The 26,240-nt window shown below is 39.6% G+C and overlaps 1 protein-coding gene across 3 annotated transcripts in view; it reads left to right on the top strand.

Annotated features, from left to right (window-relative positions):
• GPM6A (glycoprotein M6A) overlaps positions 1–24,264 on the top strand; it is a 332,111-nt gene extending 307,847 nt beyond the window's left edge. For all 3 annotated transcript variants that reach the window (XM_048847780.2, XM_048847779.2, XM_075127810.1), the window contains 4 exons: positions 5,148–5,301; positions 7,128–7,204; positions 8,192–8,257; positions 22,127–24,264. In XM_048847780.2, the coding sequence (XP_048703737.1) occupies positions 5,148–5,301; positions 7,128–7,204; positions 8,192–8,257; positions 22,127–22,279 (450 nt within the window). In that variant the 3' untranslated portion in view covers positions 22,280–24,264. The remainder of the gene's footprint in view (positions 1–5,147; positions 5,302–7,127; positions 7,205–8,191; positions 8,258–22,126) is intronic.
• The last annotated feature ends 1,976 nt before the right edge of the window (positions 24,265–26,240 follow it).

Genomic DNA, 26,240 nt, shown 5'->3' with positions numbered 1-26,240 from the left:
AAGCTATTCTAAAAAGGGCACAAACATGCATAGAATATTCTTTGTCACTTCTTGCTCCTACTTTAAAAAATAGAAATAAAACTCTTTAGCTTGATGATAAATTAAGAACATCTTTTGCTTTTTAGTCTGGAATTCAAAGCTCTTAAGTGCCACTATGCTGCCAAGTAATTACTTGTAAATGAATTCCTGGAGTTGGACCAGATGCTGTCACATCATATGGTGTAGTGTGACGGGGGGAAATAGAACCCAGAGACTGAGCAGAGATAGAAACTAAATAATAGTGTGGAGAAAAAAACCACTTAATTGTGCTCAACATTTTCTTTGTAATAGATGCCTTCCTTTCAAGTCACACTATGTAAAGCAGTTCACACATGCCATAGTCTTTGATAAAGGATCATAGGGGATGCAGACCACACTATACTTATCTATCATCTATGTGTTTTGATTTAGTTCCCTCTAGCATGTCAATATTTGTGAGGAGAGAGAAAGCATAGATCACTGGCAGTAATAATCCATTTCCACAATGTCTCGGTGCTTAAGTCAGAGAAATTATTCTCACTTTTCCATCCCAACCTGCTGTCATTTTTTAATTCTCTGGGACAAATTCAGAGGCGATGCTGTACAAATTGGTATGTCCACCTTACTGGATATTATTAAGTGTTATTGTCACACACTGAAGAAGGTTGTAGAAGGAAAGTAACCAATAGGCAGGTGAGGTTGTAGAAGGAAAGTAACCAATAGGCAGATGCAAAGAAGATGCAAGATAGGGCAAGCCACAGTGTACTTTATTTTTCATCTTCTTGCTCTTGATAACTGTTTTTACTGCTACAATCCCAGCTTTCCACCTCAGCATACTGCTTGCATTCACAGTTTACACTGCCATTTACATCACCTCTAAGTATGGCTTTCTATTTGTTTGCATAACCAGGAACTTGGACTTACAGTAAGCCTTTGAAAAGGCTCTCGCCAAAGGCTCTTAAGCAAAGTAAGCAGTCATGGGATAAGAAGGAAGATCCTCTCATGGATCAGTAACTGGTTAAAACACAGGAAATAAAGAGTAGGAATAAAAGGTCAGTTTTCAGAATGGAGAGAGGTAAGTGGTGGTGTCCCCCAGGGATCTGCACTGGGACTGGTGCTGTTCAATATATTCATAAATTATCTGGGAAAAGGGGTAAACAGTGAGATGGCAAAATTTGCAGACAATACAAAATTGCTGAAGATAATTAAGTCCACAGGTGACTGCAAAGAGTTACAAAGGGATCTTACAAAACTAAGTGACTGGACAACAAAATGGCAAATGAAATTAGGGGTTGATAAATACAAAGTGATGCACATTGGAGAACATAATCCCCAACTATATATACAAAATGATGGGATCTAAATTAGCTGTTACCACTCAAGAAAGAGCTCTTGGAGTTGTGAAAAAATCCACTCAATGTGCAGCAGCGGTCAAAAAAGCTAACAATGTTTGGAACCATTATGAAAGGGATGGATAAGAAGACAGATAATATTGTAATGCTACTACAGGTCCAAAGCACACATTGCTATTTCTTGCAAGAGTAGAAAACTTCAACAGGGGAGATATTTTTTACTCCTGAAGTGAAATTTTAAAATAAGCTTTAAATTGAAAAGCTATTCTAAAAAGGGCACAAACACACACATAAAACTCTTTAGCAATAAAACTTTTTAGCTTGATAATAAATTAAGAACATCTTTTGCTTTTCGTCTGAAATTCAAAACTCTTAAGTGCTGCTATGGTGCCAAGTAATTACTTGTAAATGAATATGCTCAGACCTTGAATACTGTGCAGTTCTGGTCATCCTATCTCAAAAAAGATATATTAGAATTGGAAAGGGTACAGAGAAGGACAACAAAAATGAAGAGGGATATGGAACAGCTTCCATGTGAGGAGAGATTAAAAAAACTGGGACTGTTCAGCTTGGAAGAGAGACCACTAAGGGGCGATATGATAGAATTTTATAAAATAATGAATGAGAAAGTGGATAGGGAAGTGTTATTTACTCCTTCATATAACACAAGAACCAGGGGTCACCCAATGAAATTAATAGGCAGAAGGTTTAAAGCAAACAAAATCAAGTACTTCTTCACACAACACACAATCAACCTGTGGAACTCATTGCCAGGGTATGATGTGAAGGGCAAAAGTATAATGGGATTCAAAAATAATTAGGTAAGTTCATGGAGGATAGGTCCATCAATGTCTATTAGCCAACATGGTCAGAGATGCAACCCGCTGCTCTGGGTGGCCCTACCCTCTAACTGCCAGACTGGGAGTGGATAACAGGGGATGGATGATTCAATGATTACCTGTTCTGTTCATTTCCTCTGAAGCACCTGACATTGGCTACTGCTGGAAGACAGGATACTGAGCTAGATGGGCCATTGGCCTGACCCAGGAAGGCCATTCTTATGAACTGTGGGGGGAAAGTCTCTTACTTCACTTTTTACCCTTATAGGGACACCATCTTTTCAAGGTTCTGGAGTTGTTCTTGATTCTTCATTATCTGTTGGTCTTTCATCAGTTCATTTAACGGAGGAACAGACTCTACTAATGGTGGGCAGGGTTTGTCTATGGTGTAAATTGGTGCATACTGCTACTCAGGGGTGAAAGTAATATTAAATTCTTATTGGCACAGGGGTCAGCTCTGAACCCTGGCAGGGGTGGGGCCTCGGGCGGAAGGGGTGGGATTGCAGACCCCCCCCAGCCAGCCCATCCATGCTGCCTGGCCCATGCCGCCCGGGGCTCCAGCGGTGATTTAAAAGGGTCCAGGGTTCTGGCCGCTGCTGTTGTAGTGACAGCAGTGCCTGGGAGCTCTGGGCCCTTTTAAATCACCGACCTAAGGGCAGCTTCCCCTTTTGTGCCCACCCCCTTCCCCGTTGGTGGCCCGGTGGGGCAAAAGGGGCAATGACTTTAAAGCGCTGCTGCAGCGCTTTAATATCATTGCCCCTTTTGCTTCACCTGTTGGCGGCCCTGCCGGTAGGGTCCCACTTTCACCCCTCCTGCTACTTAACTCTACGTCTAGCCATGTTTAGCTTTCTTTTATTGTAGTGACGTAGACAGGAACATAGCCACAGTGATATACAGTCCACATACTGGATATTTATAATTGGGCTTTTTAAACTTATGCAAGAGAACTTTCTTTACAGGAACCAGAAAATGTTGGTTTTTTTTTCCTCGTTTGTTGGGCAGATCATCCAGCATTACTTATATTAGTTCCTTACTGTCAGATTCAATGTTTGATATGCATTGTAGAGATTCAGGCCTTAGGCTGTCATTGGGACTGTCGTGAGGTGCAGCCCTCATCGCCAGACTGGCATCTCTTCCTGGTCATGCGAGGGACTAGCTCTAGGCTGACTGCCCTATCCACAATCTGCACACCAGCAATCTATCTTTGTTCCCGCCTACAGCTCCTCTCTCAGTTCCTAGAACTGTAGCATCCTCTTTGCGACTCAGCCCTCTGGTTAGGTCACCATCCGTGTTTTCCCCCTTCTGGGTGGGGATTATTTCTGTTCAACTGTCGACCCACTTTCCTAGTGGTGGGAACCCCGACCCACCCACTACTCCGGGCCTCAGCCCAGGAACCCTGTAACTAGCAGCCTCCTGCTGCTCCTCTGTAACCTCCGTCAATGCTGCTATATTTTCTTGGGCCGCTTCCCCATGGCGCCAATACCTTCTTCACCCTCATCTCAGGGGACTCAGCTGCTCAGTCCCAGCAGCCAGCCAGGAGCTCCCACTTGCTTCCCTGGTCCTTGCTGCTCTGTCCAAGGAGTTTAGTTCTCTCAATCCTCCAGGGATGCAGTCCTTACTCCCTGGGCTCCCAGCAGCAGCTGCTCTCTACTTTGCCCTGCAGCTCCCTTTTATCTGAGCATGCTGGGCCCTGATTGGTTGCTCCCTGAAATGCCTCCCTGATTGGCTGTGCTTTCCGCAGCCCCTCTGGGCCTCTTGGAGTACTCACTTCCATTGCTACGTCTGGGGCAGGGCATGGCTAACCCCTTTTATGCCTGTCTGGGAGAGGCACCCCATCACAGGGACTGTGGAATTATTTGAGAAACATACTAAAAAAAATTTAGTTCTTCAATATGGAGCAGCACTGCAAAATCTCGATCAATGTCCATTTCAAAGGTGGGTGTTTGGCTCCAGTGTTTAAGTGCAGGCTCAGTGATTGTTTTTAGCAGTTTGGCATATTTTTCTGGTCTTTACACTGTTTGTTCAGTACAAAATAAGAAAAGAGCAACCATTAATGGAATACTGTACTAGTTGTCTCCGATAGTCAGCACTGTGACACTGAAGCATATTCACTGCCTCTAGATGTTACATGGGTTTTGGATCTGAAGTCAAATGGAGTTCAGCGGTTGCTATAAATACACAGCTAGAATTTTAAATTGCTCTACTCTAGAAACGAGAGGCTTAAATAATAGCACTCGGAGAATACATAGCTGCAACATAGTTTATAAAACATGATTCAGTGCTTTGCCTAGTGACGGAGGTACATTTTCCAGTTTGTTTATAATGGGAAAGCCCTTTGTATTAGTGTCAGGCTTGCAAATACGTGAGAGAGGTGCCTCATTGCATCTGATCCAATACACATTGAAGTCAATGAGATGCTTTGCTTGCAATGGCAAGTGATTCATGTTAACTATGGTCTAAATCATGGCTTGAGCTCACGAAGTAGCATAGAGCCATACGTGGGCACAAGGACCTCCCTTGCATTCCTCCATCAGTTATTTGCACTACAGCCACTATATCTTCTCCTGGGTAGGGGGAGAGGAGGAGCAGAGAGTTGGTTCCACACCATCCCTATGGTGCCCAGTGAGATAGTTAAACCGGCACATCATGTGATGTACATTGGATCCGGTATAGACCCAGGAGCACTGGGGAGGGAGATTGTGACTCTGGGCTGTTCCAGAGGCAGCACAATAGTGCACTGCCCCTTACTCTGGGCAGATCACAAACTGCCTGTCTATTAAACACAAGGAAAGTAATGGAACTTCCAAACAACAGGAAAAAAAAAACTGAGAATGCTGCATGCATGTTGGGTATGGTTCTGTATTTGAGTTGGTTTCAGAGTTTTTTAAATGTTCTACTGGTTTTGTTTCTCTCTCTTTCTCCTTTGTATTTCATATAGTTTATTATGCTGACGTACGTCTTCATGCTGGCCTGGCTAGGGGTCACAGCTTTCACCTCTCTGCCTGTTTACATGTACTTCAATCTGTGGACCATTTGCCGAAATACCACTTTAGTGGAAGGGGCTAATCTCTGCTTGGACCTTCGTCAGTTTGGTAGGTGAATGATGGATGCTCAATGTGAATTGAGACTTCAAAGCCAGTTAACAAAGCAGCCTTTTAGAAATATTTGTTGGGAATGTTGTCTGCAAACCCTTGATGCTTCCAAAATTTTTGCCTAACACCTTACAGGTTGGTACAGAATAAGTATTTAAATTGGTAAACAAACCAACAAAAAAGTGAGTCTATATTCTATCATTTCAATGGTGTGCAGATTTAAGGCACATCAGTTAAATTCATAGACATCACTAAAATTGGAGTTATTGCAAACACTACTGAAAATAGAGAAATCAAACAAAAAGACTGAGAGAAATTAAATATATGAACTGGAAATAAGAATATGACTGAGAGTCAACCAGGAAAAATGAAAATTGCTACATACATGGGAAACAATCTGAAACCCAGGAGGTGTAGGAGGTAGGGTACTGGAAAGCAGTAAAAAAGACTTACTGTAGGGTCAGCAGTAGACAGAAATTTAGCAATGAGCTTGCAGTGCAATACAGCATAAAAATGTAGTTTTGATCTGTATACACAAAGGTACCACATATTAGGTTGGAAACTTCTACTACCCTGGTGATAATGGCTGTAGTGAGTCTGCAGCTGGAAAACTGCTCCCAATTCTGGTCAGCTTAGAAAGATGGCAACAAAGTGGAGCGTGTTCACAGATATGATAAAGGAGATGAGGGACAAAAGTCATAAGGAGGAGTTAAGACTGAAATAAGGAAGAAGGCAGTGCTGAAGGGGGAAATGATAAACATCTCCTATTGTTAGAATGGTTAGATCACAAGGAGGGATAGGCATAGCTTTAAACCGAGTACATTCTTGCACCATTTCCCTGTCATGTCTCAGTATCCACCCTCTGACTGGGAGGAGGCAGGGGCGTGGCTCCTGTGCTTTGCAAAGAGAATGTCTGTACTCCGCCTGCCATAGTCTTTGCTTAGTCAATTCTAAGCCTCTTCCTGTAGCTTTATTGTCTATCTGATAGCTTAGCAATAGAGGAAGAAAGAGTGCCTCAGTATCATACAGTCAACAGGCCTATGTCCTGATCTGGAAGAAGTGGATTTGATGATTTGATGAATTGTTCTTTTCTATTTCTGACTTCTATGATGCAATAACAGCTAGTATTCTTACTTTGTTCCCCAGAAGATAAGTGATCTGAGAGCCATTTAAAGGTCAATGCTTATCTCTGGAAATGCTGTGTGGGGCTTTTGTTTTGCTAAAATTTGCATCTGTATTTTATTTATATAATCTTTACAGTTTCCATCTGGTTTGCAAGTCCTGCAAAAAACCCACCGATCCCCTACAGGGAAGACAACATTACTACTTCCCACAGTAACACAGTAGTTTTCAACAAGCTAATCTATGTTTTAGTATCTTGTCACGTGCCAAAGTGAACAGTGCAGCTGCATTCATTATCAACAGATGATTAAGCATACCTCTGGGTAACATACTTTTATAGCCTCTAACAGACGCTTTGCACCAGGCAAGCAAATTTGGATCCTAGTATGTGCACTGGCTGAAAGTTGTTTTCTAATATTTGAATACCCTGTTGGTTGGAATTAATAAAATCCAAAATGAAAATATAAAAGATGGATTGAGGAATGATTCTGTGTGTTGCTTCCATTCATACTGTTACCAAAAGGGTAACATGTCAGCTTTATGACAATGAGAGAGACCAATTGAAGACCTAAGAGTTGTGTCAAATATGAGCCACAGTTGCTTTGTTCTACCTAACATCCAAGAATTTGGATTCCTCAGCTCCTTTGAAGAAAACTACTGAATGCTTTGAATACTAAATCTAGTGAATATTTTATGTGTTTCAGGAATTGTAACTATTGGAGAGGAAAAGAAGATTTGCACCATGTCTGAAAATTTCCTGAGGATGTGTGAATCTACTGAGGTGAGTAAATGGGCTAAGTTTGAGTTTTTTTGCCAAATCCATAACCATCATTTTAGTAGGAAGTAACTGGCATATATGGTTTTCTCCAACACTTACCTCCTTAATTGTAGACAAAGTGATAGAATGAAGGCACAAGGGAAAAAATACAGTCCTTTTCCTTTCCCCTAGAAAACATCCCCCATCAACATAGTTTCTTCAACTATTATTTTTGTAATTACATTTTGATTTTTTGGTTTAAAAAAACAAGATTCCATTAAACCTGTAACTTTTAATTTGAAATTTTACTGAGGGTTAATGCATCGGCTACATGGTTAGAAGAAATTATGAAAAACATTATTGTCCTTATATTTAGGAAAAAAGAGAGTACAGGGAGTTGGAAGAAATTATGGTTATACTGTAACAGAACAGTAATGTTGTTAAACTCATTGGACCATTTTTTCCCACTGGTGTAGGAGTCTATAACTCCCATGACTTTGATGGAGCTACACACTTTGTATTTTTTTCCATAAAGAAAGACTATATATTTTAGTTCCGATTATTATTTTTCTTAATTTAGATCAAAGAAAACAACGTTAACATACAAAAGTAATAGCTCCATAAATGAACACACTGGCTAAAATCCTGGCCCTTCTGAAATCAATGGGAGTTTTGTCATTGGCTTTCATGGGCCAGGCTTTCACCCCAGTGCATGTAAATCTCCTTGGTTACAGACTGCAGCAACTTTGAAAACAAAATGGCCGGAGTTTCTGCACCCACACTGAGCTCTTAGACATTTTCAAGTGCAGTACCCTGAAAATAAAAGCACTGTAGTTTCATCTCTACGTACACCATGCCAGCAGTGAATTTGGTCAAAAATATTACTGAATCGTTAACTTCTGCAGAACAATGGCAGGGGGAAAGTAGTCGTTTGCGCTGTCAGATGCTGGCTTTTTGGTTTCTATGCAGAGTTACTACTATGAAATTTGTTTTCTTTGTCCCCCTTTACAGCTAAACATGACATTCCATTTGTTCATTGTGGCACTTGCTGGAGCTGGAGCAGCAGTCATTGCTATGGTAAGCTACTGGAGACACTGCCCCTGAACATACAGCCATATCTAAATCACTGACATATCCTGTTTATACATTACTGTCAGCAGTAGAATGAGTAGCTGAAAAATACATTCGATTACTACTAGACAAAATAAGGCATATGAATTTAAAGGGATACTGTTAACTGTTTTTTTTAATTACTAATTTAAAATGCTATTTTATGTTAAATCCTCCTTTAAACAGCCTATCCTGATTTGTTAATATTAAAATTCCTGTAAGTATCTATTCCTCTGCTATGTTTAGAAGGGTCTTTTGGGCAAACTGCAGGGCAATCCCACCAAACTTTTTCCTCCTCGTACCGTCCTCTGTGTGCACATGCCTGCCTACTGTCTCTTCATGTTCATTTTCAGCTGTGCTGCTGATGTTAAAATGACAAACATCCTTTTGCAGAGATTGAGGAAGAAAGAGGTTCAGCTCTTAGATTTTATCCAGGAGGAAATGTTGCCATTTTTGCCAATGAACATTGTTTATTGCTATGAACATGGTAGCATTTTCAAAAAATATAACACTAGATTGGCCAAAATTATGCATCTGTTGTGACTATTTAAATTGTAAAGTCTTTGGATTGGGGACTATTTGCTACTCTGTGTCTGTACAGTGTTAAGCACCATTTGCGGCTGGCCCCTACCTACCACTGTAATAAATATGATTTAGAATTAGGTTTGGGAGAATTCAATTTTTATCTTTTTAGAATTTCGATGGATAATATCAACGTTTATTTTTAAGCATTTTTAAAGATATTTATTCATTTAAAAGTTCACAGTTGGAGAACATATGAGGGAGCAGAGAAAGTGGCTAGGCCAGACAATAATTATTTAATGACAGTAGAGACTGAGATTCAAAAAGTTAAAGCTTTATAACTGTTAAATCACAAACTGTCAACATCACAGTCAAAATATACATGTAAAGTAAATTGCCTTAAATCAAACTCTAAAGTAAGAGAAATGCTGCTTGAAAATTTATTAATCTGTAAATTTTCATTATTATCTATGGAAATATTTTTGTCGGTGTGTGCGTGAGATCGACATTTACTGATAAAAATCTAATCCTTCCAAGCCTATTAATAATAATGCTTTTTGGGGAATTATTTTTTCACCTATGAAAACTGTTTCACTTACACCAAACAAGCCACAAAACTACTGTTCATTGTTACAAATTGAAGATGTAGTTTTTTAAAATGTTTTACTATCTGCTACACCTTTATACTGGGCAAAGAGAGAAAGCTGGGCATGGTCAAGCGGACTGAACTAGTAGCCCTGTTGCACAAATCAACTTCTGTGCCTCAGTTTCTACATCTACAATACAGCTACCTCTGCTACTGTGACAGAGTAGCAAGAAGATGAATTAATGTCTAAAATTATATTTAATTGCTTCAAGATAAAAAGTACTGTGTAAGTAGAATGATCAGTACTTTATATTACATTAATTGATTAACTCTCAGCTCTTCCAAAAGCAGATTTTTCTTCATCAAGAAGAAATACTAATGCTATAACATTTTAAAGAGAAAATTATGTTTCCACTGCATGGCTGATCTAAGCTATATTCTCTTGTGATGGGAAATTCGTGAAAGGATCATTGGTTCAAATAAGCATTTAAAAGTTCAACTAACAAACACTTAGCACTTGCGTATCATTTAATATTTTTCAAAGCACTGTTAACTAATCCTTACAACACACCTGAGAAGTAGTATTCCGTGGCTGCACAGTGATTTTGTGGTAGAGAAGGTTTTGAACTTAGGAGTTTTTGGCTCAGCCTTTATACTCATTTCCTTAGAGACAATGCTGCTTTATCCAAACCACCAATTTTTCCCTATTGGTGATCCTCATTCAGACTCTCCTGCTTGCATAAAACAAGCTTCAGATCTCCACATGTTCTGTGGTGGCAGGAGCCAGAGTGAAGGCTATTTTACCTTCGGCCCCATAGTACATATCTTTATGTAAAAGGGCAGATGTCCAATAGGCATGCAATATAGACTGAGGAATAAATAGAAAGGAAGGCACAGAGCGACTCCAAACCTAGGAATGACAGGGCATCAGTGGGGTCTTATAGAGAGGCTGTGAGGCCCCACACAGCAAAATAGTCTCAGTGGTAGTTGGGGATGTATCTGACTCTGAAATAAAGTTCAGGTTATGTCTGGGGAGTGGATGCCTTCTCAGTCCTTCTCTTGCCCAAACCAATTTAACCATCTCTGATAATAGCCCCTCTATGCTAATATGTCAATCACACAGAACACATACCACATCTGATGAAGTGAGCTGTGGCTCACGAAAGCTCATGCTCAAATAAATTGGTTAGTCTCTAAGGTGCCACAAGTACTCCTTTTCTTTTTGCGAATACAGACTAACACGGCTGTTCCTCTGAAACACTTCTGAATTAGTTACTCCCGTCACATAACTTTCAAGTATGACTGCTTCTAATGTTTCTTTAAAAACCGCTTTTCTGAGTAAGACAGTTTAGGCAGGTTGCCGTTTTGGTAATCCCCTAAATTATAACCACAGCTTGAGCACAGTCCATTTACAATTACACACTGAGACAGCAGCACAGCAGATTGCACAGAATTTATAAGGGAGTGTGTCTCCCATTTTTTCTTGTGTAGTTTGCTCAGCAGCAAAATGATTATTTACACTTACACTAATAATTCCATTGTTAGGCTCCAGAGTAAACATCTAATTGAAATGTATTAGGAAAGCTCACAGTTTTCTTAGTTATTCTCAGGCTGACAGATTCAAGACAATATAATTACATCAGTTTATACTTGGCTCACACTTTGAAGGTTTTCTTCACAGGCATAAAGGATTTAACTAGGGTTGTTGGTTTTTCAACATGAAAGATTAGATGCTGGAGCACAAGGCAGTCACTATATCAGGAAAAAGTAGCAGCTCAGTGAGCTGCTGCAGACAAACCCTATTGGAACCCAAAGTGACAGCAGGTATTTCCAGAAAGATTTGATTCAGCTTGGGGAAAAAAGAATTAGCTAAGTATTCTTCCCTCACCACTTTGCCAAAGAAGTGTTATTTTATCTATGGCCAATAATTTCAAGTTAAATTTGTGGACAGAGCACTCTAATTAACTGGAGAAAGTTTTAATATATTCAATAGAGAAAATCATGTATTTTCTGACATTTGATTCATGAACTAAGTAGCTATTTAAAGCAAGTGAACTCATTGTTTGCTTCTGTCCTAGAATTTTTAATTTTGCTAAAGTAATTATAGTAAGAAAAGATGGAAATAATTTTTAAGAGCTAGGCAATATGACAAAGAAGGTGAGGGAAGGGGAGCATTTCTGATGACAAATTATTTTAAGAGAAGATGAGAGTATTTAAACTGTTTAGATATTTCTGCAAAGACCGATAGAGGTTTCCAGGTGCCAGTAAAAGAGATGATAGGCTAAATTATCAGTAACTTAAGTGGGTCCTCTAAAGGGGGGGAGGTATAGGGTGTCGAGAGCCCCTCCCCTAAAATGCAATGGGCAGAAAGGAACGATAATAGGTTGCCAGTACTCCAGAGGTGATAAGGGAAGGGGCCTAGTGTGGACCACAGTTCTTCACAGCCCATTGGGGTGTGTTGTGGTAGTGTGGGTGTATGGTTTATTCCATACCCTACGTACACTGGCATGTGTAGCTACTGTCACTTTTAAGCACCCATATAGCCCAAAAATACTGGGACATTATCATGGCTTTTTCACTCCAGGACCCCTGCTCAGCAGATTCTTCCTCTGCCACTTCTAGCATTGCTTGGCTAAGAGAGCCCATTTGCATTTATTCTTGTCTGCCATTCCATGTTCATGCTTACTTTGTAGTCATTGAGCTAATTTTGGGTTTTTTTTTTAATTACTCAGTAAATTGTACCATGAACCATTATTTCCATAGACATCAGTGCATGCAGTCATGGCAGTTGTAGAGAGATGTATTCGTTGCATCATATTAGTTATAGATAATGCACTTTTGGACCACTATTGCGTGCAGCTGTTCAGATAGAAAATTAAGACTACCAAAAGCTAAGCACATGGTAAAATTCTGGCTGCAGATAGGCACATACGGCTTCAATGGGAACTGCATGCATGTATCCGAGGACAGAATTTGGTCTATACATTGAAGGTAGTACAGAAGCTTTGAAGTGACACCAAATGACAAATTCTGCTCTCAGATACATTCATGCCACTGCATTATTATGTGTTTTGTTCATGAAGCATAGGTTTCCATTGCATGGTTGCTCCTGGGTGTAAATGAGGGAGTGAGCTCTTTTTCCCTGTCCTTCAGGCAGATGGTGATACAGGAAGTTTTGCATCTAACTTCTAAGCTCTGTGCTGGCAGAATCCCAAGTTGTTTCCTGCCTCATGTTGAAGGAGCAGATGGTCTCCTGCTTGAATTTAAGGCACCATCCTGAGTTCTTTTCAGCCTTCTTTAAAGCTTGTTTGTACAGTGGTTGAGTCCAAACCAACAGGGTGTAAAGTCTAGTGTGCACTACCATGTTGCACACTAACTGCCCATCCTATTTCAGACAGTACCACATTAACACGCACTAGGGATCCTTTTAGTGCATGCCAGTAGGGTCCACTTGGGCCAGTTAGCGTGCAACATGCTAGTGTGCACTAGAATTTACACCACACTGGTGTGGACTAAAGCAGTTTGTAGTCAAATTCTTAATCTTCCGTGTGGAAAAGTAGAAAAAGAGGTCAGCCAGCAACAAGAAGCTTCACCCTGGATGCAACCCCATTATCCAGCCCACTGTTGTGGACCCTAGATGCACACGGAAAGGTGGTTGTGGTGAGGAAATCCTTGCAATCTCAAGGAATAAATCTCTCGGTTCCTAGTCCTGATTGTTCATGCAGTATTGGACTTCAAACTTGTCACTTAGTCCAGGACTGAGTATTGGCTTTCCTGATCTTAAGTCCCATGTATTTTGGGGTTAAACTATTATTCTAAATATGTGCTAGCAAAGCCAAAACAACAGAAACAGACCTTTTGGTCCTAATTTTGCCCTCAAGTCACTCACGTGGCTTCCCTTGACTTCACTGGACCTCTGATGCATGTGTCCAAAAGGCAACGTTTGGCTCTCAGGCATTGAGCAGTAACTGCAGATTTTGAAGTATTGGAAAATTAAACTTATTTATGTTTTTTCCAAAAAAACTGATGGCAAATTCCATCTTGGATGCCGTTTTCTGGGGAAATATGAATTTTAGGAACTGTTTTAGCTGAAAATATTTAATCTCCCTCCTGAATTGGGAAAATGAATCTGAAAGGACATATTTTATTTATTTGCAGTGGTAATTTTTTTAAATACCAAAGAGTCCATCTTAGCAACATTCCATGTAGAATGATCTGTTACTAGGGCTGTCAAGCAATTAAAAAAATTAATTGTGATTAATCACACTGTTAAACAATAATGGAATACCATTTATTTAAATATTTTTGGATGTTTTCTACATTTTCAAATATATTGATTTCAATTACAACACAGAATACAAAGTGTACAGTGCTCATTTTGTATTTATTTTTGATTACAACCCAATACAAGTACTGTAGTGCAATCTATCATGAAAGTTGAACTTACAAATGTAGAATTATGTACAAAAAATAACTGCATTCAAAAATAAAACAATATAAAACTTTAGAACCTACAAGTCCACTCAGTCCTACTTCAACCAATCACTCAGACAAACAAGTTTGGTTACAATTTACAGGCGATAATGCTGCCCATGTCTTGTTTACAATATCACCTGAAAGTGAGAACAGGTTTTCACATGGCACTGTTGTAGCTGGCATTGCAAGATATTTACGTGCCAGATGCACTAACGATTCATATGTCCCTTCATGCTTCAACCACCATTCCAGAGGAGATGAATCCATGCTGATGATGGGTTCTGCTCAATAACGATCCAAAGTAGAGAGGACAAATGCATGTTCATTTTCGTCAGATACCACCAGCAGAAGGTTGATTTTCTTTTTTGGTGGTTTGGGTTCTGTAGTTTCCGCATCGGAATGTTACTCTTTTAAGACATCTGAAAGCATTCTCCACACTTCATCCCTCTCAGATTTTGGAAGGCACTTCAGATTCTTAAACCTTGGGTCGAGTGCTGTATCTATCTTTGGAAATCTCACATTGGTACCTGCTTTGCATGTTGTCAAATCTGCTGTGAAAGTGTTCTTAAAACGAACATGTGCTGGGTCGTCATCCGAGACTCCTATAACATGAAATTCTTCCTCAAGGAGTTCAGTCACAAATTTATTCAATGCATTATTTTTTTAATGAGCATCATCATCATGGAAGCATGTCCTCTGGAATGGTGGCCAAAGCATGAAGGGGCATATGAATGTTTAGCATATCTGGCATGTAAATACCTTGCAATGCTGGCTACAAAAATGCCATGCGAACACCTGTTCTCACTTTCAGGTGACATTGTAAATAAAAAGCAGTCAGCAGTATGTCCCGTAAATGTAAACAAACTTGTTTGTCTTAGTGATTGGCTGAACAAGAAGTAGGACTGAGTGGACTTGTAGAATATAAAGTTTTACATTGTTTTGTTTTTGAGTGCAGTTATGTAACAAAAAAATTACATTTGTAAGTTACACTTTCACAATAGAGATTGCACTACAGTACTTGTATGAGGTGAATTGAAAAATAGTATTTCTTTTGTTTATCATTTTTACAGTGCAAATATTTATAATAAAAACAATAATATAAAGTGAGCACTGTATACTTTGTATTCTGTGTTGTAATAGAAATCAATATATTTGAAAATGTAAAAAAAAATCCAAAATATTTAATAAATTTCAATTGGTATTCTATTGTTTAACAGTACGATTAATCATGATTAATTTTTTTAATCACAGTTAATATTTTTGAGTTAATCACATGAGTTAACTGCAATTAATCGACAGCCCTATTTGTGATGCATTATTTTTTAGGCACAGTCCTTCAACCTGCACACTGTCAGCCTCAAAGGTAGGGCTCGACTTGCAGGGACAAAAAGGGCTGGTTCCCTTTAAGGACAGTTTTTTCTCCTTCACCAGAATATCTTCATGATATGGGAGTGGGAGGTTAAAGAACCTCCCTCTCCCAAATCATGAAGATGCAGGATGAAGATGCAGGAGCTCTGAGGAAGACGGTTGGTTCCTGTGCAACAGAGGGGAGGCTATATAAGCCTTTTCCCCTATGGTCCGGGTACCACTGCCTGTTGGACAAGCAGCTCCCACCTCTGAGTTTACCAGAGGATTGGGTTGTTTCGTTTTTCTGTGAGAATCATGCTAGTCACCCTTTTTGGGCTGAGAAGGAATTTCCCCCTCACTGCCAGATTGGCCAGGGTGTCTGTGGTGGTGTTGGGGTTTTTTGCCCTACTCACAGCAGCCCAGTGACCTAATGGATAGGACAGGAGATTAGATTCAAATTGTTGCACTTGATAGCTGTCCAGCACACATACTCGTTCCATAGGGGGTCTGGTTCCCTGACAAACTGGAATTGGAAATAGACTATGGGGAAGGAATCCCCTAAAGAAGCTGGGGAACGTGCTTGGAGCTTCTAATGGAGCTGTACAGCAAGGAGACATCTCTTTCCCCCTAGCCCTAACCTTCATATGTGGTGGGGTGGGGATAACACCAGACTGAGACCCCGAAGGGAGAGGTGAAGGGTTGATGGCAACCCTCTAACAAGAAAGAAAGATAATCTGCTCTATAAAAGTTATTGCAGGATAGTTCCCAGATGATTGAATAAAGATGCAGTCTAGTTAAAACACATCCCTTTTGCCTTGGCTGTTTTCCTGCCTGTATGAAACAATGACAGATCTTTCCCATTAATGAATTCAGACTTTTTAACAAGATCATTGATATTCAAACACCAGTCCTTTGCAAAGCTGCAGATTGATAAAACTATTTTAAAATTCAAAGATTTAATAATTCTGAAGCCAGAATATACATATTTGACTACAACAATAAAGTTTGTTGTGTTCATCGCCAGTCGTTTAAGAATTATATTTAAGATTTTTTTCCATCTATAATCCCAGGGACTTCTGAGAAGCTTAAATTACTTTTTAAGAATATGTGTAATCACAACAGTCATGTACTGTATTCTATTAACAACGGTGAATATAGGGATATCTGCAAGAGCCAAATTACTTCACAGGTGCAGATCTATTTCGGCCTCACTAGCCTTCCTGAAAAGGAATGCGATTTTTATTTTACAAAAAGAAAAGGAGTACTTGTGGCACCTTAGAGACTAACCAATTTATTTGAGCATGAGCTTTCGTGAGCTACAGCTCACTTCATCAGATGCATACCGTGGAAACTGTAGCAGACTTTATATATACACAGAGAATATGAAACAATACCTCCTCCCACCCCACTGTCCTGCTGGTAATAGCTTATCTAAAGTGATCATCAGGTGGGCCATGTCCAGCACAAATCCAGGTTTTCTCACCCTCCACCCCCCCACACAAATTCACTCTCCTGCTGGTGCTAGCCCATCCAAAGTGACAACTCTTTACATAATCAAGTCGGGCTATTTCCTGCACAAATCCAGGTTTTCTCACATCCCCCCCACCCCCATACACACACAAACTCACTCTCCTGCTGGTAATAGCTCATCTAAACTGACCACTCTCCAAGTTTAAATCCAAGTTAAACCAGAACATCTGGGGGGGTAGAAAAAAACAAGAGGAAACAGGCTACCTTGCATAATGACTTAGCCACTCCCAGTCTCTATTTAAGCCTAAATTAATAGTATCCAATTTGCAAATGAATTCCAATTCAGCAGTTTCTCGCTGGAGTCTGGATTTGAAGTTTTTTTGTTGTAAGATAGCGACCTTCATGTCTGTGATTGCGTGACCAGAGAGATTGAAGTGTTCTCCGACTGGTTTATGAATGTTATAATTCTTGACATCTGATTTGTGTCCATTTATTTGTGTCCCTCTGCCATGTACATTGGTCAAACTGGACAGTCTCTACGTAAAAGAATAAATGGACACAAATCAGATGTCAAGAATTATAACATTCATAAACCAGTCGGAGAACACTTCAATCTCTCTGGTCACGCAATCACAGACATGAAGGTCGCTATCTTACAACAAAAAAACTTCAAATCCAGACTCCAGCGAGAAACTGCTGAATTGGAATTCATTTGCAAATTGGATACTATTAATTTAGGCTTAAATAGAGACTGGGAGTGGCTAAGTCATTATGCAAGGTAGCCTGTTTCCTCTTGTTTTTTTCTACCCCATTTTTCCATTGAAAAATGAATGGGTCTGTTGGCAAGTTATTATATAGAAGTACCTGTATACTTTTAATTGATTTGTCATATTTTTTGTCTCCTAAGGACAGTAGTAACAGACAGGAGTAAGAAACAGCCACACTTATCTGTAGTTAGGCACCATCCTGAACCTTTAAACTGCTGTTCTTAGAACTTTCCCATCAGTACGTGAATGAGTAGTAAGCAAAGGCTCTGTAAATAATAATATAAACAATAAATATTAAATTTATGGAAGGAAGTGTCCAAGTAGAAAGAACATTAAATGTTCATATATAAATAAAAACACAAATCGATATTTCTCTCAACTTTGAGGGGGGATGGTTAAGTTAGAATCTTGCAGTATGATATCTGCAGAGAAGCAGAATTACAAAATATATAATTCCTCTTCTCTGAAGATGCAAGCTGAACAGGATTCTTCCTCCTGGAGAGGAAGTGGCTTGAGATATTGCTATAAGAAGGTGTAAACAATAATGCTACAACAGGACCAATAGCAACAAGAAAGAAAAGTGGTGGGTTTTTTTTAATGTTATGTGCAGTGAGTAGATTGGCTCCCAAAAAACAGCTTTACATGATGGGAAGCTTATAGGATGTATTCAGGGGGTAGAAAATTTTCAAAATGTTGGCTAACTCAAATAAGGGACATCCAAAAATAAATTCTAGAGGGCAGAAGAGTTTGGACTCCCCTACTTTGGACACAAGTACTGAAAGACTGAATCAGACTATCTCCCTAAAGACCAAATGAAAGCAATAGGGCTTCAAAAGAGTATGGAGTGAGGACGATGTGCTGCCTGGCATAATTCTGAAACTGAAATATCCCTGAGGCAGGCAATGGAAACTGCCCTGCTTCAGATTGAATGAACCTTGACATGGTCCTTTAGCTTTAGGTCAGCCAAATCGTAGAAGTGTGAAATGCAATTAGACAGCCACTGAGACATGGCTTCTCTAAGGAACTTTTAACTCTAAGGAACTTTTAACAGTAAGAATGGGGACAAGGGCCTGGGATGGCATAGAGAGTGCACTTTTTAAAGTTTGTGAACGATACCAAGCTGGGAGGGGTTTCAAGTGCTTTGGAGGATAGGATTAAAATTCAAAATGATCTGAACAAACTGGAGAAATGGTCTGAAGTAAATAGGGTGAAATTCAACAAGGACAAATGCAAACTACTCCACTTAGGAAGGAACAATCAGTTGCACGCATACAAAATGGGAAATGACTATCTAGGAAGGAGTATTGTAGAAAGGGGTCTGGAGGTCATAGTGGATCACAAGCTAAATATGAGTGAACAGTGTAACACTATTGCAAAAAAAGCAAACATCATTCTGGGATGTATAAGCAGGAGTGTTGTAAGCAAGACATGAGAAGTATTTCTTCCACTCTACTCCACACTGATTAGACCTCAACTGAAGTATTGTGTCCAGTTCTGGGGGCCACATTTCAGGAAAGATGTGGACAAATTGGTGAAAGTCCAGAGAAGAATAACGAAAATGATTAAAGGTCTAGAAAACATGACCTATGAGGGAAGACTGAAAAAAATTGGGTTTGTTTAGTCTGAAGAAAAGAAGACTGAGAGGGGACATGATAATTTTTATGTACATAAAAGATTGTTACAAGGAGGAGGGAGAAATGCGCATGTAGTCTTGGGAAGAATATTGGCAGTGTAATGGACTCATTAAAAAGGAACTCCAACATCACATTGGAGCAGAATCTTGCAAAAATATAAACCATCCCTTTATTATTTTAAAACTTAGTATCTTGAGGATCAGTCATTAGATCCAGAATTTTATTTAGTTCTACAAGCTTAAGTCATTGCCACTAGAAAATACCTTCCTTTTAATAAACTCGATCTCCAAAGGAACTTTCATTGGGTTTGTCAGGACTGTGGTACTATGCTTTTTTTAATGGGGTGGGTGGGGAGGCTTCTGGAGTGTCAGACCCATGTTTTACTTAATTGCTTGGGCTGTAATAGTGATTAAGGTTACCAAACCTTTGTCTCTTCTGAGCTTTGCCAGGAGTTTTACTATTTGTTCAGTTGGGTGGCAGAGATCCATCACAAGCGTTCCCTATTTGATCCAACATTCCCTGATCCAGAGACCATTCATGAATACCTAGCATAGATCAACTCAGACTGACTGTGAGCATGATCTCCTTCCATACCAGTTAAATGATTATCAGAAATTGTGGGACTGTATATTTGCTGTTTTTGGAGAGACGGAGGTTCCCTGAGCGCGAAGCCCTGTTTAGCGTGCCCTCAACCCAATTGGATGTCTCAGCTAGGATTTGATAGGGTGAGTTTGGAAGTTGATTCTAATTGGAGATTTTCCTTTCATTCAGGTAAAGAATTCCAGTCTGTTCAGGCAGTCCACAATTGCCATCAAACAGGTTGTGAATAAATGTGGTGCTGATGCCAGCCCAAACAGGACATCATAAAATTGATAGTACTGTACCCACTATGAATCTGAGATACTTCCAAAGAACTGGAAGTATCCTTGTGCACCTGTAAGCCTTTGCAAGACCCAGAGCTGTTCCCAGATTGAGCATCTTTAATTTTTATTTGACCAGATACTGATTCAGGTCCCTGATATCCAGGATGCTCTAGCATCTTTTTGATTACAAGGAAATAACTGGAGTAAACCCTATTTTCTTGGACGGACTAGATTTTCTGCAGCATATTATCCAGATAAGACGGCATTGAAGAGCATTCTCAGGGAGGCAGGGCAATCTGGAAAGTATGGTAACGAACCTTCTAGTTCAGTACTGTGTATTACTGTATTACCCTTCAGTTCATCCAGCCAGCAGAGGGCTCCATAATGCTAAGAGTGCAGGAAAAGGAATTAATATTCTGAGGTCAGACGGAACCAGGCTCGGGAGAGCCAGAGGCTGCGTGGAGCAGCTGGCAGGAGGCAGAAGACTGAAGGGAAGGCGAAGCAGCTTGAGAAGGGCCTGAGAGCAGGCCAGGAAGCAGCCCATTGCTGGCAGGGAGTCAGCAGTAGCTGCAACAGCAGGGTGCCTGGGAGTGGCCATCTGTCAAGTCCCCATTGTGGGCAGCCTGCCTACTATTTAGAGCCAGAGTCAGATGTCAGGAATGAGAATCATAGGTTAATTCAGGGTCAGGAACCAAGAGTCAGAAACTGGGTATCAGAGCCAGGAAATAAAGCCAGGGTCAGGAACCAGCATTCAGGAGCAGTAAGAGGAAGCAGGGCCTGTAGCAGCAGCTAGCTGAGGTTCCACCTAATTGCACAGACACATTTCCTGTATCGTCCCCAGAAGTCAGGAATGTCCTCTCAATCAGGCCCTCTGTGGGTAGAACATCCTATGATAAGTGGGCCACTGAGGCTCATGACCTGCTGAGTGTGTCCGCTTCACAGTTGTTGGTGGTGACTTGGAGGTGGATGCTGCAGACCCAGGTTCTAGAGCTGCAGTGACTTACACTAGCAAACAGGATAACCAAGCAGACTAGACAATGAGACGAATGGGTGATGGATGAAAAGACTGAACTCTGGCAGTGGGATCTGCAGGCCAATGTGTGATCGTCTCTGGGAGAGGTGTGGCCTGGAGAGAATATTGCTGGCACCCACCTTCATATCTTGTACTGAACTGCCCCAGCTGGCTTAGACACTGCTCTTTGGTTTGTTTACTGTAACCATTAAAGCAGTTGCGACTAGGCTATTCTGGCAGTCCAAATGTCAGTGTTTTGGAGAACTCATGTTTAGCACCCATATATTCCAGGCAATGTAGATGTCATCAGAGATCCTGGCAGATTACTAAGAGTGGCTGGCTAGACTCTTTTCTTGTGCTTTTTCAGAGGGAACACAGATGAGTTAAAATTCTTTGGCTTTTGTTGTTGCTGATGAGGCCAGGTGCACTCTATGGGGCTGTGGAGAGCTACTGTGTGCTCTTGAAGCTATTAGTTAGCATGAAAGTCTGCTTTATAGATGAGCCTTTCTTTTTCCTCCTTTGTAGGAGAGGGTAAAGGATAGGACAGAGACCCCAAGAGAATTCAGGATGGCTATGTCGCCTTGCCTTCTGTAATGATGCCTCCGCTAGTTTCCCAGGTTCTGTGCATTAGGGCAGTTCCTCAAGTATTTCTGGCCTTTCTAAGAAGCCTAGAGCCAAGCAGATATATGGGCCTCTACTTCAGAGAACACAGTTTCTCTTGCATCAAAAACCACCGACACCTTATGTTGAACCAGATCCATGGTCTTATTGTAATAGTGAAGTAGGGCTGCTGGAGGGGCTCTCTTGTCACACACACTCTCCTTGCTGCTAGCAAAAAAGGGGAAAGAGGGCATGTCTGGGACACCCCTGTGCCATGCTGATCCTCTGCTATGTTTTTGACTTTATGGCCATTGCAGCCAAATATAAGTAAGAGCAGCCCATAGGCTGCTCTGTCACAGTGTAGAGGGAACACACCATGCACAGAATAGCCCCAAGATCAATGAAGTGCAAAGGTGAGCTTTACACCGCTTTTGAACACCACTCCCTGACTTGCTCTGCATTTTGATCCCATCCAAAAATCTTGTTCTTAATTTTTCAACTTTGAATATATTCTGTTTCTATGCAATTAGTTACTAACTCCCTATCTCCTCTCTTACAGGTTCATTATCTCATGGTTCTGTCTGCTAACTGGGCCTATGTGAAAGATGCTTGCAGAATGCAAAAGTATGAGGATATTAAGTCAAAGGAGGAACAAGAGCTTCATGACATTCATTCTACCCGCTCTAAAGAGCGGCTCAATGCATACACATAAGAGAAACCTTGTCTTACTTTCTAACATTTGAATGCTTTGTTGTTTAACTAAAGGCCATCTAACCATTTTAAAAACAAAAAGAAAGTGCTTCTCACAAAAGATAGTTAGGGTGACTTGTAAATCTCCCGGATACAATTTTTGGTTGTCTAGCACTTGGTTTCCTAATTAGTTAATAGTTTGTGTGACCATTCTCTGCTGCAAAGCTCCTAAACAGCCTTTCTTGAATCCTCTTAAGGAAATTAGTTCTGTTCGATCGAGGATACTAACTATTGTCAAATACGGAGATGTGTTTGATTTTTTAATCACTTTGTATGTGTTATGCATAACACCTTTTGCATTGTTTCTTATATGGTTTTGAAAAAAATAGCTTTTTATACTTTTTAGTTTTAATTTCAGTAACTACTTTAACTACAGGTATACGTCAAAGGGACCATTGCACATTATGTACAATATCTAGAGAAAACACACTGATGAGTTTCCTTCATATTTGGAAGTCTTGCCAGATGGTCCAGTGGCCATCTTGATTGAGGGTCCTAAGAACATTTTAAACAATCAAAGGTGCAATTTCTAAATTTGTAATAGTAGGTAAAAAAAAGTGCTTCTTATCATTGTATTATTCTTGATGTTCTTAAAGAATATTCTCTTTCAAAGTTTTATTGGTGAGTATTCCTGTTTATATAGTGAGCATGCAGACCGTGGTGCTAATAATGCATGGCCTCTTGCCTGTTTAAAGGATGTTATACCATGGTTACCTTTAAAGAGTTACAGTATATAGACAAATGTTAACTAAATCATATAGCTATGCGTAGGTTTGTGCAGAATGATCTCTTTGTAATTCAACAATGGTTATGCTGAATTGGAGCTGTTCATGTGCTGATGTGAGCAATTACTGCTTAGCTACATTTATGAAAGTGATATATCAAAAATACAGCAACCTTACAAGTCAGAAGTCTTTTTACCTGCTTTAAAAATTTTAATGGATTGCACCTGTCTGAACTATATACATATATTGTATGTGATATATTCAAGAAGGCTTCCATAAATGCAATAGCTTGGCTTGCAGCTTTCCTAGACATACTGGTTTACCTGTATTATGTGAAAGTGAGATAAAAGGCCACTTCAGAGCTTATTGTATGAAAGTGTAGAAATATAGCTGAACCTTTATTTTGAGTAAGAAAATGTTAACAGAAAGGTAAGTCGTTAAGTTGAAGGAAGTACCTGTGTAAAAAAAACCCTACAAAAATCAGTATTATTGGACCAAATTTGGTGTTTGTTTTTGCTTTTTTTTTTTTGCCTATTTCTAATGCTACAAGAATGCTGTAAATTGTCTTTTAAAGTGATGTATCCTGACAAGACATTTTTGTCAGCGTTAAAAATCCTAGATAGTTTTGTGCACTTATTGGACCATTGTGAATTCTCTCTCAGTGTAAGTGCATTTCTAATAAAAGTTCTTGAGTAAAACTCTTCTTTGTACTATTACTAGTCATGCATCATGAGTAATTTTTAACTATTCTTGTAGTAAGTAGAAGGTAATACTATAGTTATTTGTGGCATGATTATGCATTAAGTAGTATTAGTTGATTGATTTTGGGGGTTTTTTTTGGTTTCTGTTTCTTTGTTTTTGTTTTTTTACACTTAGACTGTCTTACGAGGTCAACAGTTTTCTGGTATGTGCAGTACCGGTTCTGCAAAAAGTATTATGAACCTCTTTTGGATTCTATATTGTAGTGTTTCAGTTTTGTGTCTTAAACAGTTTGTGATGATTTCTAAAACTATGTCTTTTAAACTCATGTAATGATGTTGATGCTTTTGGCTTTTCTCTGGTATTAGAGTTTGTATTTTCACAAAGAATGCTTTGTAGCAGGCATTACAATTAATCTGTTTTGTACATAAATGTGCCAACAGCTTGATGGTGGCGTTTTTGAAATGTAGAACAAAGTGCTTGCAAAAATGTAATAAATACACTTGTGTACTTTGTGTACTTATTAGTAGTCCTTGATGTGTGTTTTTTTTCTTTTGTATGTACAGTATGAATCTAGAGATGGAAGAGACTGGTTAGTAGTGCTGGCTGCAAAATGATTTTCTCATCTTGCAAATATTTTTAAGAGTTCAACATTTTCCCCTTCTTGAATTGGGATGAAAAATTGAAATTGTGACAATATTTGTGAACTGAAAACTCCAGGTTTTTTTCGTTGCAGGTCAATCGGAATGCACTGATCATTTCAAAAAGTTTCATTTGAACGTCAGCCTTTCTTCTATAACTTTTTTTCAGTCTAATTAGCTAACATTTCAAAAGGAAAAGCCAGAAAACAGGATTTTTTAATTTAAAAAATGTCAAAATTAAAGGTTTTGGCAATTAAAAAAAATTCTCTATATTTTTGGAAGTCAAGAAGTTTGTCAGCTCCCCCAACCCTGTTTTGCTAAACTTTTAAGTGTTAACAAATCAGCATTTTTAATGAAAAAATGATTAATCCAAAAAATTGTTAACCAGCTCTACTTGTTAGGTAATGTAGTCCCATCTCTCTGCCATCAGAGGATTGTTCTCAATAGTCTGTTTTTCAGTTTTCTGTGTCCAGTCTTCTTTTAAATGTCACTGGCAATCATTCTCTTCGCAGAAACTGTGAGAACAAATCCCATTTAATTGATATTTTTTTAAAAAAGGAGAGAGTTAGAAAAAATATGCCATAGCTGTAATGCTAATACAATTCAAATGTAGGATATGTCCTGGTCAACCTTATGATCTTAAATGTCTCATTGCAATGGTGCTAAAGAAATGAACATGTCTCCCTGCATGGAACACTGTGCACACAAATCCCTCTTGTGGATGAAAATGAACAGTAAACTTCTTCCAGTCTGTAAGTATTTTATTTTAAATCACATCAGGGGACAGAGGGGAGTTGAACGATATATGTGATTATATCATATCCTCTGAAGTTGGGAGGATGCAAAAAGGGGAAGACGTAATGAAGCACTAGACCTGTGAAAAGTCTGGAGATAGGGAAGCATACTAAGATTTTGGGGAGGCAACTACGCCCCATAGCAGTGACCTCCCCTCTCCCCCCCCAAATTACATGTAGGTAAAGGGCCCAATTCACAGCTCTGCAAGACAAAGGTCTGCCTTACAGGCAGAAGTGAGCCCATGGAAATTTGAGAAATGTTACCCAAACTACAAATAATCAGTTCACCATATCAGAACACCTGGTCATTTCCAGTAGTGAACATCAGATATCACTTACAATAGATTTGGGCAGAGAGGAAAAAATTCGAATATACTTTTCCAAAAGCCAGAATAGCAACATTCCATAAATGCTAGTGAAAGGAACTATCATTTCAGACAACAAAAAAGCCTACAACGCATGCACCCCCTACATCATACTATATTTGATGATTGGTTGGTAAAATCCTGGTTTTTCTTCAAACATGAAAAGTAGTGTTCACAATGTGGGAGTCTTTTCAGAATTTTGGAGTCAGTCTAGTGTTTTGTGTGTTTCCTGGGGATTGTTTCCTGATGAAGTGGGGAAGCCTGCATGTTCCATTGACCCTGCGAGTTATACTGGTGGGAGCTTTAACGCCTGTAGGGCCGCCCAACCCAGACAGGTTTTAACCAGATGGAAAGCAGTCCACAGCCCTCCAGGTTAGGGGTTGAGCGAGCCAACAATGTAAAACTGTAAAAAAGCCTTGTAAAAAAGTTAAGGTATAAAAACACAGCAAAGTAGCCATTCTAGCAAACAACATGAGAGACAGGGATGCCTGAGTTTTGTTCATGCTGTAAGCAAAGTATGACAGCGCAGGAAGGATTCAGATGCAGGGTTCTATGAATCTCTCACAAAATCTCTAAGAGCTGATTCAATATCAGACATGATCTGTCCCATTCCTAGAATAATAGAATAAAAATACAGTCTAAAGACAGATTTTTACAGAGTCAAACGAGCAGCACAGGCATTCGAGTTCTTACATCTTA

The sequence above is a fragment of the Caretta caretta genome, chromosome 4 (genome assembly GCF_965140235.1).
Source record: "Caretta caretta isolate rCarCar2 chromosome 4, rCarCar1.hap1, whole genome shotgun sequence".
NCBI lineage: Eukaryota > Metazoa > Chordata > Testudines > Cheloniidae > Caretta > Caretta caretta.
The sequence above is the reverse complement of the archived record's forward strand: the minus strand, read 5'-3'. Positions and strand labels throughout refer to the sequence as shown.